Genomic DNA, 18,131 nt, shown 5'->3' with positions numbered 1-18,131 from the left:
GCTTTCAGCAGACCCTCAGAGGGACCCTAGACCCAAAAACAGTGAGCCGCCCTGGTATAGGTTGTGCTCTTAGTCAGTTTGCGGGATAACTGTGCCCCTCTCTGTCAGCTGTGTCCCCACTTCTGCAGGCAGAATCCTTCTAAAGGGGCAGCCATCACTGTGGAAACAGAGTTCCCCCATCCAGAGACACACCAGGGCTGCCACAGCAGGGGCCTCAGGCTGGGGCCCTGGGGCCAGCAGCAGGGAGACTTCTGTGAGGCCCAAGCCCAAGGAAGGAGAACATTTGAGTCCTGTCCCCAGAGGCCTCCTCGGGATTCTTCTGTTCCTATGTCAGTATACAGATGCCTACTGAGGAGCATTTGGCCACCTGAGCACCCCCTCCCCCATGGTGCCTCACTCTGCAAAGCCCATCGGGGTCAGTGGAGTAGAGAAGTAGTGAAAGGTTCTTTATCCCTGAGCCACCATGAGCTTTTCACCTCCATAACCATGAAGAGCTCTGTCTTGATCTGAGCCAGCCCTAAAAGGCTGCAAAACTAACTGGAAAAAATATAGGAGGCTTCTGGCCTCCAGAACTGAGAGAATACATTTTACATTTCTATTGTCTTAGGGAGAAAAAAAAACTCCACCTTAAAATATGTACGTGTGTGTGTATGTGTGTACGAATATATGCATGTATGTGTGTGTGTGTGTATCTAGATATATAGATAGATATAGATACAGATACAGATACAGATACAGATACAGATACAGATACAGATATAGATATAGATATAGATATGAAGTAGGAGTGAGGATGGAAAATCCATCTACCACAAAGCTCTGGATTGACCAAAGAGGATGCCCATGGCTCTTTGCAAATAAGTCAGTACTATTCCCCACAGATGAAACTCCGGGAATACAGAAATCCATGGGTTAGCAGGATATATCATCGAGTCCATTACTGGTCAGGGATCACTGAAAAATGTCATTGCTCTTCAGTGGAAACTGCATCCTGCTTCTCCAGCTGCTCCCTGCTTTGGGAACAAGCTGTGTGGCGCCAGCTGTTGCAATGGCAGTTAATTAAATGACCGGTCCAGTAAACATCACTGCAGCAAAACAAAAGTCAAACCGCCATCACCCTGACCTCCGCATCACCAGCAAGGTCTATGTATTCGGGGGGCACTTAAGGGCCTGTGGTCTGGGTCTGTCTGCCACTGAGCACCTCCCCACTAGCTGCCCCATGTGGCTGAGATCGTTTAGAGGGTCTGCCTTTCTACAGAGCCTGCGTTAGTGAAAAGAAAGAGGTAGACCAGCCAGCGTCGGGGTGGAGGAGACCCGGCACAGGGGAGGGTGCCAGTGGGTACAATGGACCCCTTTCCACATCAGCTTATCCCTGTGCAAGTCATGCCTGTCACTTACCTGTGTCCCCTCCAGCAGCATGCTCCTCCTTTCCTTGCCTTCATTTTCTCATCTGCCAGAAGACTGACATCCATTCTGCCTCCCTCAGCTTCCAAAGTCTTGTAAGACTCGGGCAAGAGAAGGTCTCACAGTCGGTTTATAACCGTGTGGTGGGGTCTGGAAGGCAGCCCACTGTGTCAGACTGCAACATGGCACCCAAGGGGGCCAGTGCTCGTGGGCCAGGAGGTGGAGGAGGGTGCCCTGTGTGTAAGGGAGGGCAGGGAGGCAGAGGCAGGGAAGCTCTGTGAAAGGTCTTTAAGCTTTTTAGCTGCATAAGAGGCCATAATTCCTACAAGCAGTCTCAAGACTCCTGGAGAAAAATTCAGCTTTCGTGGAGTTGAACTTTCGAAAATCCTCCTGAATTCAGGGATTAGAAAGCAAAGCAAAGAGGATCTTGATTTTCGTGCTGTGGGAGGACCTTTAGTTAATGGAGCTTGGGTTTAAAAAGGCAGGAACGTGATGAGGCAGAGACCGATGGCCACGGGGACAGTGTGAGCCTGGCACAGTGGGAACCAGACACCCTGAGCAGCCTCCTGAAATCCTGAGGGCTTCTAACTAAGCCCTGGACACATGTGCTGGCTGAGGCCAGTCCTGGTCAGCCTGCAGAGGGCCTCGTGGGGGCAGCAGCCTCCCTGTTCAGACCTGGTTCTAAGCCAGGCCAGGCCCTGGAATGCGAGAGGGCCCATACGAACTTGAAGATACCTTTGCTAGGCTTTTCTCCTGGTCGTGGGTATGGGAGGCAGCTGGGAGGCCCAGCCCAGGGGGGCAGGAGTGCAGGGTCAAAGGGAATCAGCTACTGATAAGCATGGATCCTGAAGCCCAGGCTCCTTGGGGCGCTGGTTTTAGGTAGCAGATTCCTTGTGCTTTAGTCAGGCCTCTTGTAGTGAAGGTCACCATGGTAACCAAACAACATTCCTGAGCTAATGATGGGAGCTTTCCAATAACCAGCCTGTCAGTCACTGCCCCCACCCCAGGCTTGGCAGCCTGCCACATCAGTGTTGAAAGCCCCGGCCCTGGGCTGGTGGCAGAGGAGCCAACTGGTTTGCCCTGCCCGTCTCCGCAATTCCAAGGTTGCCTCCTTCTACCACTGTCAGTCAGGGTAGGCCGCCCCACCCAGGTCCAGGGGGACTTGGAAGGTCCTGGGGGAAGGTGTGTGGAAGTGGGGAGCACTCCCCAGCACTGGAACAATGAATGCAGCTCTCTCAACAAGCCAGAGCTCGCTGTGTGTAAACAAATGAAACCATCAAAGCCATCTCCCCAGGGAAACCTAGGCTGTTTTGGAAAATGTTTGAGCTGATAACTAGGCGTTGGCTGGGGCCAGACCTTGACCTTATTTAGTTAAGGTTAACGCTGGCCCCAAGGACACCTCTCTGATCTACCTGTCCTGCCTCACCTTTTTCTCAAGTGGCAAGTGACATATTTCTAGTGGTGCATTCCTCTGGGGCTCCTGTTAACATTTCTGACTTAAACCCAGTGTGTTTATTGGATGGATCTTATTAGGGACTTGTAGTAGATCAAAAGGACGCTTAAAATACCAACCCTCCAGTGAGGAGGCTGGAATCAAAGGTATGAGCATAAACCTAGTTTATCACTTTGCTGCATTCATTAAACATATTTAGCTTCCGCAGCCCCCCCGAGGACAAGAGCTGGGGGTTCAGCTTGCAGGCTGCGTGGTAGAGGGGGAGTGTTAAGCCAGACATAATCACTGGCACCAGGCTCTCTTCCCCAAAGGTCAGTTCCTCATTGCTAAGCTGGTTTGACATTCAGCATTTCCCTTCGCTGGTTGTTCCTTGCAGCCTCCTGTGATCTCACTCTGTGTGACGCTGCAGTCAGAGTCCTCGGTCTCCCTTAGTTGTCCGCTTACACTCAGACTAGCAGGGTAGATGACCTGGGTGGCTTTGTTTGAAGAGGAGAGGGAGGAAAGGAAAGAGATATTTGCATATTTTTCCAAAAGGAATTCTTCATTTGTTTTAAAGTGGTTTTAGCCCTTTGCTTCTGGACTCCTTGATTTCCTTGCTTATAACCTGTTCTAGAGACAGGCACTGGGGCCCAGGGCACACCATTCTCTAGCTGGAGGGGCCCGGGCCCAGGAGGGGCATTCGTGCTGTGAAGCAGGGCTGTCCTCCTCTTTGCTACGGGTGGTCTTCGGGTCCTTAGGTTCTGCTCACTGAGCAGAGATCACAAACCAGGACCAAAGCGTTTGCTTCTTGGTGCCTTATACCAGCTTGGAAGCCTTCCTTTGTTCTACCTGAGGACTTTCTGCAAGTTCTTCCACCCCCAAATGGTTACGGAATTGCCCTGCGTGGTTTGCGTTCATATCTTTCGAGGTTGTGAATTTGTGTTTGGAGAGTTATCTGGGGTTAACTGGAGGTGGCCTGCAGCTGAGGGAAATGGGCCTGGAGGCCACTGGGTCAGCCATCAGTCAACACAGACAAGAAGGCCTTGCCATGCAGCCAGCCATAGCCTGTACTCCAGGTAGGACAGGGTTTGAAGTAAAGAGAGGCTAAATTCAGTAAGCAAAGCATACAGGCTGTTGATTTTTAAAGCTTCAAAGTTGGGTCACATTGAATGAATTCGTTAGGAGGTAGAAGATCAGTGTAAGCCTTAAAAGATTAGGGGATATGAGTCAATGCAATTCTCCAGACCCAAGGAAAAATCGTTGGTTTTCAGGGCTGGGAACCATAAGAATCCCTTTCACACTGGGGGTTCGTCCATGGGAAGGTACTAAGGCTGGACCTGACTGTGGCCCTCTCCTTCTCAGGGAGATGCTCCTGTTAGGGCTTTAATAATACCCTCAGAGAGCACGGTGTGACTTTAATCAGTTAATTGCCCTGGTGGAGTCTGTCCCAGAGGCATGGAGTCTAGGAGTCTGGGAGACCTGCGCCCTTCAGCAAATGCCTGGTATTCCTGGACAGGGGCAGGGCCACACCCTGAGAGCCAGGTGATGACAGCCTGAATGGGGCTCTAGGGGTGCTCTGTCTCCGACACAGAGGGGCTACTCCCCCTTTCTCCATGCCCCCATCTTGTCCTGGGGAAGGAGTCTCTGCCTGGTCAGGCTGGCCCCTCCCACCCACTTCCTGGCTTTTCTTCTCTGCCAGTCCAGCCCTCCCTACCCGGCTTTGCTTTCTCAGAGACCCCTCAGCTTCATTTGGCCCTGAAGTGTTCCTCATGGAGTTCCTCAAAGCTGACCCACTCAGTCGAGTGCTTGGTTCTCCTCTGTTTAGTTTCCTAATCGTCTCAGATGTATTGTTTGAACCTCCCCTGAGTGTGGAAACACCTCTGGGGCAGAGACTGTGGCCTGTCCTCTGCTTTCCCCTCCTCCTGTAGGGAGCCCGTGGCTGGGCGCCCAGCACCCAAGTAGACCATCTGATGAGTAGACCATGGAAAGGAAGGAAGGGAACACATGGGGATGTTGACATCTTACAGCTCTCAGAGTGCTCACACCCCTTACCCTGTTTTGTTATCATTTTTGTTTGATTTATGTTTTAGTTTTTATAGCTCTCCTACTTTAAAGGTGAACAAACTAATGGGAACGCTAGATGATATCTCAAGATCAGGTAGCTGATGAGTGGCAAAGCAGGGACTAGAACTCACGCCAGCTAATGGGCTGAACAGCCCTAGTCTGCTTGAACCCACGAGCAGTGCGCCCAGTGCTTGCTCTGCCAGGCGCTGCTCTAAGCACTTCAATTACACCCCCTTAGCAATATTAGGAGATATAGAAACTCCCATTGTTCCCACTTTACAGATGAAGAAACAGAGGCATGGAGGGCATAAGTAAGCAACTAGATAACAGGGGCTAGGTAAATATTGACAGGGCAGACGTGGATCAGACCCTTTATGAAACGCCAACCCCCTGCTAGGCTTTTATTTCCACATAAGAATCCCCAAGGCATATATACAGATCTTGTCATTCCCATTTTATAGATACAAAATTGAAGTTACCTGACTTGCCTGGGGTCACATGGCTAGAAGAAGGGAAGCTGGGATTTGAATGTGGATCCTCAAATGTGGCCCCTGGTTTTCACCACTGAGTCTGACGGGGGGCAGCCCAGGATGGGGTCCGCTTCCTATAGAACCCCATGCTGTCTGTGTGCCAATTCTGGCCTCCTGGCCGAGGAGTTAGACTTTCCAGAGGCATAGGCCACCTAACTCAGAGAATAGCCTGCTTTTTCACTCAATTATGTGTTTTCTGTAAAAATAGAATACTTCATTAAAACAGCACAGTACACCCATCAGCTGGAATTACTAATTACTGTCCTTTAAAGAGATAATACCCCCTTTTGCACATTCACCACACCTGCTGCCACCCCTTCCCCCAGTGTGGAAGGCTCCCACGATCGCCAGAAACCTGAGGGATCAGGCGGAGCCACCCATGGCCCAGTGAACGGGTGAACGGAGGCATGGGACCAGGAAAAGCGGAGCGTTCTGCAGGACATCCTGCCCCTTCACTTCTTCAGAGTCCTCTGATCCTGGGAATGCCCTCCAGGCCTCAGTGAGTCCTTGCGACTCAACTTCCTTCTTCCATTATCCAGCAAAGATCCATTGAGTGACATTAGGTCAGGCATTGGGGATACAAAGATAAGAAAGACATGGTCCCTGCCCCAGAGTACAGAATCTAACAGGGAGGACTGGTAATGACAGAGTGAGTGGTCTGGGGCTGACACTAACCTCTTTCGAGGGATAACTGTGCACCAGGGCTGCCTTTATAGGCTCTCTTGCCCTAATCCTCCCAATAGCCCTCCTGGGCAGTGCCATTACTGGCCCCGCTTTACACAATAGGTAAAAACTCAGAGAGGTGAAGGCACCTGCTAGGAAGCAGCAAAGCCTAGAAGCATACCAGCTTCATCTGATACCAAAGGCCATTTCTGCAGTGTCCTGCTGTTTGAGGAAGAATAAGCCCGGGGCCAGAGGTGGCTCTCTCAGATGCATGGCAGTTACCGTGTTCAAGTGTTTATTGTACATGCTGAGGAATTGTATAGGGAGCTGCTTTCAGGAACATGAAAGGAAAATGTAGACCCATTGTGCTTGCCACCCATATAGCCCATGTCCTTCGCTGCAGCCAGATCTGCCCTGCCAGCATCTCCCTGCCACCAAGGGTGCTGGGGTAACCAGCCAGGGAGGGGACACAGGGGAGAATGATCCGAGGCTCCTGAAAAGGTGGACTGGACAAGATGACCTCTGACCCCAGGACAGAGCTTGCTTAGCCAGAGCCATTGTCACAAAAATATCCCCTATTTATCAAAGAATTCTTTTTTGAAAAAAAGGTTTTAAAGAGGCTCATGCTTACCCAGTTATGAGGAGGCTCACGCTAACATATCTCCTCTTCATAGCAGTGGGAAAAAATGATTTGTCTTTGCCTCAAATGAGAACAGCTCCAAGTATTAATCCTTTTGATAATTAGCAGGCTGATTCTGGTCTTGCCCCAGGAGTGCAGACCGGGCAGGAAGGGCCCAGGAAGGATGGGAGGAAGAGGTGGAGGCCAAGCCTACCCAACTATTCCCCTAGGAACCTCCACCTTCAGCCCTGGCTGGGGTGATCTGGAAGATTGGCAATTCTGGTGACCTGTGGTGACACCCAGAGACTCTGACCTCACTGGTCTGTCTTTCTCCCACAGGAGAGGGACTGGCGCAGACACGGACAGTCAGACAGACATTCAGACTCTGCAGGGCTGAGACTGCGGTTCAGCAAGGGCACCTTCCTCGCCCGCCCCCATGCTGGACCGTGCAGGTGATAGGGGAGGTGGCAGGTCTCCACCTTAACCAGAGTGCAGTGGTAGATGAGGCGTGCCGTGAGGACGGTGGCTGAGGGAGCACCAAGCCTAGGCATGGGGTGCCCGGCTTGGCTGCCAAGGTGCTGATGGCATTCCTGGGGGGGCGCGAGCTCTCAAAGAGTGGGCCTGCGGCTGCGCCGGACCTCTGCTAGGACCAAGGCACATGTGCTGCATCCATCGCATGGTGCAGTGGAGAGTGCCAGGACCCAGGACTCTCCTCCCTGCAGCCCCAGCAGCTTAACCCCTGGGTGGAACAGCACCCAGGGGGTGTTTACACTGACTCTCGCTCCTTCCCCTTCCCCAGAGAGAACACTCACTTTCACATCTGCCTTCAGATGCAATGGCGTGGCCAGGGCGTGCGGCCTTAAAAGACCTTAATGTTTATTCCACATGAGCTTCCACGGCTTAAAAAAACAGGAAAGTGCTTGCAAGAGGGGGGTCACAGCCGAGGTTGCTATGGCTCTGTCCATCCCTCTGTCCTTTTCCTTTCTCATGCCCATCTTAGGTCCTAAGAGCCACGAGGAGGACCACCTGCCTTGCCAAACAGGCCATGCAGCTCAGGGGCTTTCTGAGAGCCTTCGGAGGCTCCCGGCCTAGAAACTGTTTTTAGGGGTCTGATAGGCCTGCAGTATCAAAGCAGGAGTCCCTTCCCTGAGCTTTGGGCTGGCCTGCGCTTAAGGACTGAATGCACCTGTGGGTTCTCAGCTGTTCCTTAAAGGTCACCGCAGTTCATCTGTGGGATCCCTGGGCAGATGGGGCAGGAGTCCTCGCTGCTATTTTGCAGGTCTGGAACCTGTGACGTGCCCAGCTGGGCAGCCACAGAGCTGGGACTTTGGCTCAGGTTTCTCATTCCTGGTCCAGTGTCTGTCCGCTCTGAGTGAGGTCACAGTGCAGGGTCTGAGGACAGCAATGTGGCCATTCCTGTCCCAGAATGGCTTTTGTCCGGGTGTGAGAGGGCTACTAGATTTCAGAATTCCAGGCTTTCCTGTCTCAGACTCTCCTCAGCTGTGCTACTGTTGGCTCTGCCTGGGTGATCGTTCTCTGGGGTGAAGACCCCCCCAGTCACAAGGAGCCAGACATCTTCATGTCATACCCAGCACGCCCTGTTCCTCCCCAGGCCCTGTACAACTTTGCTCTGGACAGCTTAAAATGGAATCAGCCAGCTCACTGCTTGTTGGCTGTGTGAGTCCTGCCCACTCTGCAGTTGTGAGCAGCAAGTGATCAGCTTCCTGTCCTCCCTCCTAGCCAGGAACCAGAAGTGGGAAGTGGCGGCATCAGAAATTGGCTCTGATTTAATATGTATTGTGAGATCTAGAACACGGCTGGATGGTTGTAACAACACACATTTTCATAGTACAAAGCGGACACTGTGTGCTCAGCTCTGTGCCAGGTACTGGGGAAGCTGGGAAGGCAATGACGTGGACGGAGGCAGGGCCTTGTCCTGCAGGTGGACATGCACACAGGACAAGATGAATGATGGCTTTACCATCTGTAGGCAGAACTGGCCACAAACTGTTTCCACAGTATCTGAATTTTAAAATGCTTGATATGAGTTTATTTTCATTATTAAACTCATAAGCCATGTGGCAAAAAGAAACATACTGTAATTAAGTGCTAGCTGCCTAATGTCTGGACCATTCAGAGAGGGGTGAGGGTGGTCACACTAGGACTTCTCAGAGGAGGAGGATGGGAGCCACTGGGTTAAGATGGTGGGCTTTTGGAATCCTTTCTTCAAATGACGGTTTAGATTCATTCAGTATATAAAACAGATATGCCGGGGCCTGGGCTGGTTAAAGGGGCTAAGGAGCCGGGCTTACCTTTCGTATCCCCCAGCCCCCAATGCCAGCAGCCTCCCCATGGCCCACACAGGAAGCTCAGCATTCTGATGAGGCTGTGGCCCTTACGTGGGCCCCAAAGTAACACCCGCCAGCCAGGGTGGCCCACCAGGGCTCTTCCAGCCTTCATGCTGTTGTTTGGAGAAATGGGCCACCCATTGTGGGAGCCCTGGGCTCCGACTGGCCTGTGTGTGGCGGGTGGGGGTGGGGGGGTTGATGGTCTTAGAAGAGCCACAGAATTGCCCCTTCTAAGCGAGCAGAGCTTTTTTGCTGTTTCTTGTTGTGGGGGGGTTGGGAGGAGGGTTGAGAGAGACTTCAGCAGTGAGGTAGAGGCAGGCCAGCACGTGTGCAGATGACCACATCCTGATGGAGGGTGACATCTGGTTAGGAGTCGGCTGGATGTTGGGGGGGAAGGGCAAGTTCCAACAGGGTGACAACATGAAGCAGGGCATGGCTGAGCCCAGGGACCTGTCCTACAGTTCAGGGAACTGTTAATACCCGTGTGAGCAGCACACGGGCCCCCAAGGTCATGCAGAGGGGTGGCAGGAGTGGAAGGTGGTGCACACAGGCATTTGGACTGATGTCATGGACAGTGGGGGTAGGCTTTTTGGCTGAGAAGACCCCTCTGGCAGTGCTGAACTTCGAGCCCAAGGAAACCTCCGCAGGAGCTGATGTGGAACCTCCCAGGACCGGGGAGTGAAGGCTCTGACCAGAGGGTAGCTGTTGGAACACTCGCCCAGCCCTCAAAGGATGTGATTGGGTTGAGAAATTCCACTCTGGGTCGCTCATGCTAATGGAATGTCAGCAGCCGCGAGGATAACAGCCTGCGTTGGTAGAAGTCACTGTAACACCAGCTCAGTTTTCGGCCACTTCTGTTCCAGGCACAGCGTTGGTCAGGTCTGCCATGGCCCCATCCTGGCTCTCGGGGGTGCAGGCAGCAGGAATGGGGAGAGGTGCCCTAGCAGAGAGGGGCGTGCTAAAGAGAAGGCCTGTCTAGGGAGATTGGGTGTTAGGAAAATGCTGCAGGGCCGGTCTACCCAGAAGCTGTCTTGGAACCAGCCCAGCCCAACCCAAATAGCCCTGCCCAGGGGACTCTGCTGCCTGAGGGGAGGGGAGCCTTGGAATGGACTGAGCCTGGATGTGCCCCCCTTCCTCAGAGGCTTTGATTCCTCACCGGCACCTGCTCTTCCAGCCACTGGTCCCCTTGCCATGCTTCTCTTTCCCCCACTCCTAACTATGTCCCATCCCACCCTCCTTTGCATCAAACACCAGCCCCAACAAGACCCCATCTCTCTTCTTTTCTGGTACTGACTCTGATCCAAAAATACAGCACTTGATTTTCTGGGTAATTTGTCATTTTTAGCACTAATTGTTACCTTGAAGGCAAGAATTGTGTCTTCCACTTCATAGTCCCTAAAGCAGAGGCTCCTAGTACTTGTGGAGCGTTGGCCCACTGGAGAATCTGGGAAGGGAGAGCAGGGGCGGCAGAACCAGTTCTCCCCAGCAGCCGCCCGCCCAAGGTGCTGAGACCACGTTCCTGCTCAGGCCTGTGCATGCCACACTACAGACACTGGTTCCTGCTCTCGGGACCTTGTAGGCCAGCGGGGCATCCTAGGAGTCTGGGAAGGCTTGCTGAGGGGGGTCTAAAGTCTGTCATGGGAGATGGATGCAAATGGAGAGGAGAGGCCATGTGAGGGTGGGGTGGGGGTGCCCTGTGTGCAGGGGCAGAAAAGGCACGTGGCATGCTTGAGGAAAAGTGAAGAAGAAAAATAATACTTGCCCAACCCCCTTCTCTGAGAAGTGGACTGGGGCAAATTTTACCCTCTTCGTTCTCTACCGGACAAGTCACAATTTAAGAAAAACCAGGTGTGAGGAGAAAAGAACAGCAAGGCCATCAACGTTTTTCATGAGCCTGGAGGCCCAGGTCTCATGCAAGACAGAGGAGGCAGGGTCCGAAGTGAGGGAGAAGACCAGAGGGGAAGCTCCCAGGTGGACTCCCCGCCTCCCTGTCTGGGGCCCGCCCCCTGCTGCAGCCATACGTCACAGTGATGTTCCCTGTCTAGATGCAGGACTCAGCTTCCATGAGGGCCTATGTGCCAATCTTAGAAGAGCTGGCAGAACCACCCTGCATCGGTCAAGTTCAGAGCCTGACGGTTATGTGGATTTGCCCAACAGCGATGCCGGGAGTAAAAGTGCCTCACAGCTCACCACCCAGTGAAAAGCGGGAGGCATAGCCTTGTTTGGGCCTCAGTGGCTCAGCCAGTCTGCCCAGGCCACTGGTGTGCATCCCTGTGGCTGGCAGTACTGGTGGTAAAAAAAAAAAAAAAGTATAATACTTCCATACCCACTGGTAAACAGCCACTGCCTTAAACCACCTAAGTGTCCCCACACCTCCCCAGTAACTAAAGGTCCAACCCCAGACATAGCAGAGTATCCAGACCCTGCCCCAGTCCTGGTGAGCCAGCCTTCCAGTGATCTCTGCTGTGTCCTGGGCAGAGGGAGGCAGCCATCGGCCCCTCCTGTGGCCCTGCTTCCTGGTGGAACCAGACCTTTTCCTCTCTTCCCAGCCTCTCTTAGGGCCACATCCCCACACTATTCTTACATCAGAGGACCTCTGGTTTTTAGGTTGAAAGAGATTCTGAGGTTGATCTCTGCATAGTAACTGTTCCTAAACGGTGACTGAATAGGACTTCGTGTACCTTTAATCCAAATGAATATATGAGGGGAACTGGCAATTTTAGGAAACTCAATGAAGAATCCTTTGATAAAGTTAAACATGGATGTCCTCCTATATCCAGGGTCAGGAAACAAATTTGCAGTTCAGTTGAGGAGGTGCTAATTGAGCACCTATTGTATGTGGGCAAGTTGGAAAGCAGAACTCTGATCTTCAATGACCATTTTACCAGTTCCTTGCTTAGCAGCCTCTTTCCTTGATTCAGAGTTGTTTTCTGGCCCTGTCTCTTAAACAAGGCTTCATCTCAGGCCTGTGGGGTATGTCAGCATAATGAGGACGTGCAAACAAAGCAAGGCTAGTAACCACACTTGACAGTGCTTCAGAAGGTGGGGCAAGATAGGATATGATCACGGACAAGTGGCTAAGCGCCATGGACAATGAGAAATACAGAAAAGTGCTTCGTGCTTTGGCACAGAGTATGGAGAAACTGATGCACAGAGACAGCAGGTGATCCCGGGGTACGGCCCAGGCCACCACACTCGTGGGCACTCTGCCATCTGTAGGTTGGAAGGTAGGTAGATGGGGGCTGTTCTGATGGGGCTGAGCCCCTTGGAATCACATCCTGAGAGGAGAGCCGGGGAGAAAGGGAGCCCCTTCAGAGGTGTGCTGACTACTCTTCTCCCTCCTCCCAGCCTGATGTTCACCAAGGTGAAGCTGGAGCAGGTACTGAAAGGCCCAGAGGAAGCCCTTGTGACCTGCAGACAAATGCTGAGGCTGTGGCAGACCCTGTACAACTTCTCTCAGCTGGGGTGAGTAGCTGTCATTGTCCCTTGGGTTTGCCAGAAGGTTGACGGGAGGTGGTTGCCTGGCAACCACCCACTGCTGAGTGGCCACATGCCTGGTGGGCAGGGGGCGATGAGGATGTTTGAATGAGAGTGTAGGACTTACTGCTGCTGGGGCCTTTTACATCCCTGGTCTAATTTTAACTTTGTGGCAATCCTCCGTGAAGAACATAAAGAATCTGTTTAGGAGACTTAAGTTCAGAAGAATAAGAAGCAAGAAAAATCATTTGCGAGCATCTGAGCCAGGAGCTGGGCTTGCTGCTCTATCTTCCACATCAGCTGCTTTTGTCTTAGATATCATCAGATTTTATTCTCACCAGTAGGGAAACTAGGACTCAGGGGCCTTATATAATTTGCCAGAGCCGCTTGCTCGGTAAATGATAATGCTGGGGCTTGAACCTAGGTCTCCTGAATCGCAATCCATGCAACCTGTTACTTCTTCCCTGGTCCCATTTGGAAGCTAAAAGAAGAGAAGGAAGCAGAGTTCCTGAAGGGCCCCCCTACTCCTCCCAACTTACCCACTGTCTCGATGAATCCTCCCTTCTGCTATAGTCCCCAGCCTGGGCTCCAAGTTTTTCCTGGGCCAGAGCACAGCGACACTCATGTCCAGGCCGAATCTGTAGAAAGTCTTTGCTCAAACCCACTGGGATGCTGGGGTTCAGCCTGGGAGCCCAAAGAGGAAAAGAGGCCTCATGCAGGGCGGTACACTGCCTCTTCCTGGTCTGGACCCCACCTCCTCGCCTTCTCTGGGACTGCGGGCAGTGTCATCTCCCTCAGACGTCAGGGGAACCTGACTGTGGTGGATGCGCTTCTATTTTCACAGGGACTCTGAGCACTCAGAAGGCTCTCACAGTCTCCAGAGGCATGTCTCTAATGGTGACGTTTACAGAGGAGGCCCCAGAGTAATCCAGTGGAGTAACACCCTTGGGCAGGGCAGGGCCATCACTTTCTTTGCAGACTTTTGGGCCTGGAAAATTCCAGGGTAGAGCAGGACCAGCCGTTGGAAGCTGCCAGAAGAAGGCTCTGGGGCAGAGGACTTTTCCGAGAGGAAATGGGGAACCACCTGGGGGGCTGGGTGATGTGAGGGCGAGGGCCAGACTCTGGTGCGAGGGGGATCTGTGTTCAGATGAACTTCTCCAGCTTACCGGCTGTGGCTGCATGGGCAGGTGCGTAACCTAGTTGCCCTTGTGGAGAGAGGCTGGCAGGGACTGCCTATTTGTGGGATGGCTGGTTGCTTGCTCATCCAGGTAGTCTTGTCTCTGGGCAGATAGGGCCCAGCCTATGCTTCATGCTAGGCAGCAGAGCTGTGGGCTGTGGGGACAGTGCCTAGGGGTCTTTTCAAATCACCACCCACACACTCATCTCTGATCCGAGGGCCTGGTGGAGCTCCTCCCCAAGGTACTTCTGGGGAACCTTCAGGGTGGAGCAGGGCTCAGCCAGGCCAGCGACCCTGGAGGCAAATTGTTGGGACCAGAGGCCTGCATCCAATACCCTCCTGGCTTTCCCAAGAATAGAGAGCATTCTTTATCAACCTGGAGCCACAGAGCAGAAACTGGAGCTTGTAAAATCTAGCTTGGGGCAGCTCAGGATCAAGGCCAGAATCCACAGCCTGAGGGACTAGCCTACCCTACCCCGCCTCCTGCTGTTCACTGCCCCTCAGGCCCTTCTCAGGTGCCCCTCCTCCTGGCACCTCTAGTCACCCTGCCTCTGATGCTTCCTCTTAGCCCTCTACATCTGGATTTTTGCTGACTGCTCAACTTCGACTATCTCTTCTTCCCACCTGGCTGTCAGGGTCTTTAGGGCAGGAACAATGCTGTATATTGGCTTAGAACTAGTGGCAAAAGACCCCAAGATGGGCTGTCTCTGGAGCCCCAGGAGAGGCCATGTCAGGGGCTGGGCAGGCAGATGAGACAAGAAGCTGCATCTGTTGAAATGTACCATGCCAGCACGTGCTGGGCACCTGCCCGTGTTGTCTCACGTGCTCCTCACAGTAACCTCACAAGATCGACATTTCTCATGGTCGTTTCAAAATGAGACAGCTAAGACCCAGAAAGGTGGCTTTGCCGAGGGTCACACAGATAAGAAGTGGTTGCCCTGTGGTTTTAACCCAGTATCTCTGGCTCATGACACTCAGGTGCCTCCCAGGAATGGGAAGAGGGTGGGAGAGGACAGGAACTAGCCCTGACCCACTGCAGTTTTTGTAGGCGGCTTCCTTTAATGTCCACAAAGATGGCTGTGGTGGCCACAGGCCTACCTTCAGGCCACTGTGAGCCTGAGTTAGGATAATATTCTTTATGGGACCATCATCTTCACACCCTTCTGAAGGGAAGAAGCTTCTGGCCCCAGGCTAGGCCTGCTTTCTGTCCTGCCCGATCACCTTGGTCCTCCTCGAAGCTGCCCCAGTCAGCAGGTTCAAGGGCCTGGGCGTCCCTGGCAGTGGGTAGGGGTAGCTGTGGGCTGTGTGCACCCTTGGGAGGGCACAACAGACTGTGCGGCCTTTCTGACCTGGCCCCCCCCCTCAATCCCCCACTCTGAGAAAGAGGAACTTCCCTAGCAGTGTGGGAGCTTCAGGGACGTCAAAAATTGGGGAGGCTGGGGAATGGGGTCACCACGCTTGTTCATCTGCCATACCAGAGTTCCCCTTTGGCTCTTCTGGGGCCACCTGGCAGCCAGGGTAGGGTGCCTGAGGCAGAGTGGCATCTGAGCCTTCCCTCCCTGGGGGTGGACCGGGAGGGAGCACTTCTGGTGGCCTGCAAAGACCAGGCTTTCCTCAGAAGCCAGTTTACTGTGCCTTTTCTGTGCCTGGCCCTCGGCTTGACATTGGTGAAGGCAACAAAAGGTAGAAAAGACCTTCCCATGGGCGAGGAGAGCTTCTGGCTGGAAAGAGTGAGTTTCTCATCCTCAGCATCTGTGGTGTGGGGTCCATGCTGGTGGAAGCAGGAAAGGAAGGCCACCGTGAGGGGCAAGGGAGCCAGAGGAGGCTTTCTAGACAGATGAGGGGTACTCAGGCTGGGTTCTGAAGGATGGGGGATTTGGATTGGACTGGGAAGAACAGCGAGAACATTGTTGGTAGCTGCAGCATGAACAAGTGTATAGCCGGGGCACGAAATGAATGGCAAGGAGGCTGATGGCCCCACAGGCACTCAGCAGGCAGCATGTGTGTGTGTGTGAGTGATGGGGAGTAGCAAGCATCATATCAGTTTAGCCTCTGGAGTGAGCCAGATTCCAGCATCCCAAGCCTGAGCCCTGACCTGTCCTATCACTCTGGTTGTCTTCATCCTTCCCAGTGGTCTTGGCTTCGGCTCTGTTCTTGGGCCTGAACTTTCAGCCCCAGAGCCTGCCTGGCAGGAGGCTACCTAGTCCTCCCTGCCTGCCAGCCCTTCACTTCACCAGGGCCTGGCCTTCTCTTGCCTTCCAGAGGCCTGGAAAAAGATGGCAGCCTCGGTGAGGGCCTTACACTGAAGAAGCAGAGTGGCATTCACCTGACTTTGCCTGATGCCCATGACGCAGACTCCGGTAAGAACGTGTCCTACAGACAACTGTCCACGTGGCTCCACTGGTCACTATCCCAGCCTGAGCACACTCAGGGAGAGTGTCATCTGCCCAGCCTGGCCAAATCCACCCCACTCCTTGCCCTCGCTGCTCTGAGGTCTGTGCTGAGGCGCTAAGGAGCTGCCTTGAGGCATCTTTCAGAGCCCATGTTGTCTCTGGTGGCTACAGGCTCTGGGGCTAGGGCAGGCAAGGGAGGGGCCCTATCTCCCAAATAGGGATGAAGAGGGTAGGGACTAGGTAGAAAGATATGTGTGGAGCACAGAAACCATTTCCCCTTAGGCTAAGATTCAAGGCCAAAGTCTGCCATTATAATGTCCCTAGTAGATTGAAGGAATGAGCTGAGTTTATATTTACAGCTCTAAGCCCAAGCTAATTTTTATCTGAGGACCTGATTAAAGTAGAATCCCTTCTTCAAAGACATAAGAATTAGTCACAAGAATGAAAGTGTGAAGGAGTTGTACTTAGTGGCATTGCTCATTTTTTCCACTTCTGTGGACATGAACCAAGTTGCGCCAGTGCCTTCACTGGTGTTGATTTCCGGTGCCAAGCCCAGCACCTGACTTGAGAGGTGCACCTAAGGAGTGCAGCCTGCATGTGGAGCTGCTGATTCCCAGAGGAAATGGTGAAGGCGGGCACAGAGCCCTTGCAATTGAAGAGAGAAGAACCATGAACAAAGTAGAAGGACTCCATATGCACTTGCCTTATAAGCTGAAGTCATCTGTGGTTTGCCCTGAGGTCTCCTAAGTTTATTGGAGCCTTTATTGCCTCTGAGATAGTGAGAAAAAAGTGCTCACATTTCACCTGCATGTGAATTGTAAATGTCAGCAGCTCATATATCCTGAAAAGGGATCCACGTCACTCACAACTGCCACAGGGAGAGGTTCTCCTAAGGTCACAGGGTCTGATCTAAGCTGTCACCATGGATCCTACACAGCATAACCTCAAATGGGACATTTCTGTATAAAAAAACAATAACATGCACTTGTGAAAACAGAAAGCAAAAATAGCAAAAGGAAGAAAAATCACCCATAATTTTACCACCCAGACCTTAATAAATGGCCTTTCAGACTTTTTTCCATGCCCATATTTTTTTTTATAAAAATATGATCATACCCTTTTTCAACCTGCTTTTTTCACCTAACTGCAACATCTTTCCACATCGTTATTTGAACGACTGCATTGTTACTTGAACGGCTGCATAGTTTTGTATGATCATAAAACTTGTTTTTAATCAGTCCCTATTGTCAGACATTCGGGTCACTTCTGTTTCTGGTGTTACAGACAGTGGGAGAATGAGCATCTTTGCTGACATTTGTGATTGTCTTCCTTCGTTTTAGACTCCTAGAAGTGGACTCGCTGCCTGATTGCCCCTTTGAAAGCTCCTTTCCCCACCCGTGGGTGAGGGTACAAGGTGGGCCCGTCCCTAATGGCTCTGTGAGCTGCTTGGCGGCCACCTTGTCCCGTCTCAGTATGCCCTCTCTCTCCCCATAAGGCTGCACAGTTGCTTCTCCTGGGGCCTGTAGTGTGTGACACTCTGACTCTGCTGCTCAGCCCTCTCGTGTCTTGCTCTGTAGGCTCTCGGCGGGCATCGTCCATCGCGGCCTCCCGGCTGGAGGAGGCCATGTCAGAGCTGACCATGCCCAGCTCGGTCCTGAAGCAGGGCCCCATGCAGCTGTGGACCACACTGGAACAGATCTGGCTCCAGGCTGGTGAGTGACACCAACCCACCTGCCAGCAGGCCACCAGGCTCTTAGAGCTGTGTCCTGTCCTGGAAAAGGGAGTGTGGGCGGGTGGGGACTGCTGACAAAGCTTACATGGGCTTCACTTCTCATGGAAAGGCCTGGCACTCAGCAATATGGAGCTGCAGTCCCAGCAATTTCTTCTTTGCTTGACCCGGGAAAAGTCAATCTGTCTGGCCATGGGTTTCCTCTCTGCCAAATGGGGATGGTGCCTGCCTGCGTACCGGGAGAAGCTCTCTATCAGCAAATACATGTGCGAAAGGATTTGAGGAAAGGCCACAA

The 18,131-nt window shown here is 52.7% G+C and overlaps 1 protein-coding gene and 1 long non-coding RNA gene across 2 annotated transcripts in view; one reads left to right on the top strand and one right to left on the bottom strand.

The window, feature by feature from the left end:
• TTC7A (tetratricopeptide repeat domain 7A) overlaps window positions 1-18,131 on the top strand; it is a 104,382-nt gene that overhangs the window by 66,092 nt on the left and 20,159 nt on the right. The window contains exons 15-17 of the mRNA XM_023531281.1: window positions 12,409-12,525; window positions 15,977-16,074; window positions 17,685-17,819. Coding sequence (XP_023387049.1) covers window positions 12,409-12,525; window positions 15,977-16,074; window positions 17,685-17,819 — 350 coding nt within the window. The remainder of the gene's footprint in view (window positions 1-12,408; window positions 12,526-15,976; window positions 16,075-17,684; window positions 17,820-18,131) is intronic.
• LOC111740595 lies at window positions 849-4,394 on the bottom strand. Its single transcript, XR_002780666.1, has 2 exons — window positions 1,399-4,394; window positions 849-1,085 (listed from the first exon to the last, which is right to left on the bottom strand). It is a non-coding gene; the product is annotated as an uncharacterized LOC111740595 (long non-coding RNA).

Source organism: Pteropus vampyrus, unplaced genomic scaffold (genome assembly GCF_000151845.1).
Source record: "Pteropus vampyrus isolate Shadow unplaced genomic scaffold, Pvam_2.0 Scaffold66, whole genome shotgun sequence".
Classification (NCBI taxonomy): domain Eukaryota; kingdom Metazoa; phylum Chordata; class Mammalia; order Chiroptera; family Pteropodidae; genus Pteropus; species Pteropus vampyrus.
The sequence above is the reverse complement of the archived record's forward strand: the minus strand, read 5'-3'. Positions and strand labels throughout refer to the sequence as shown.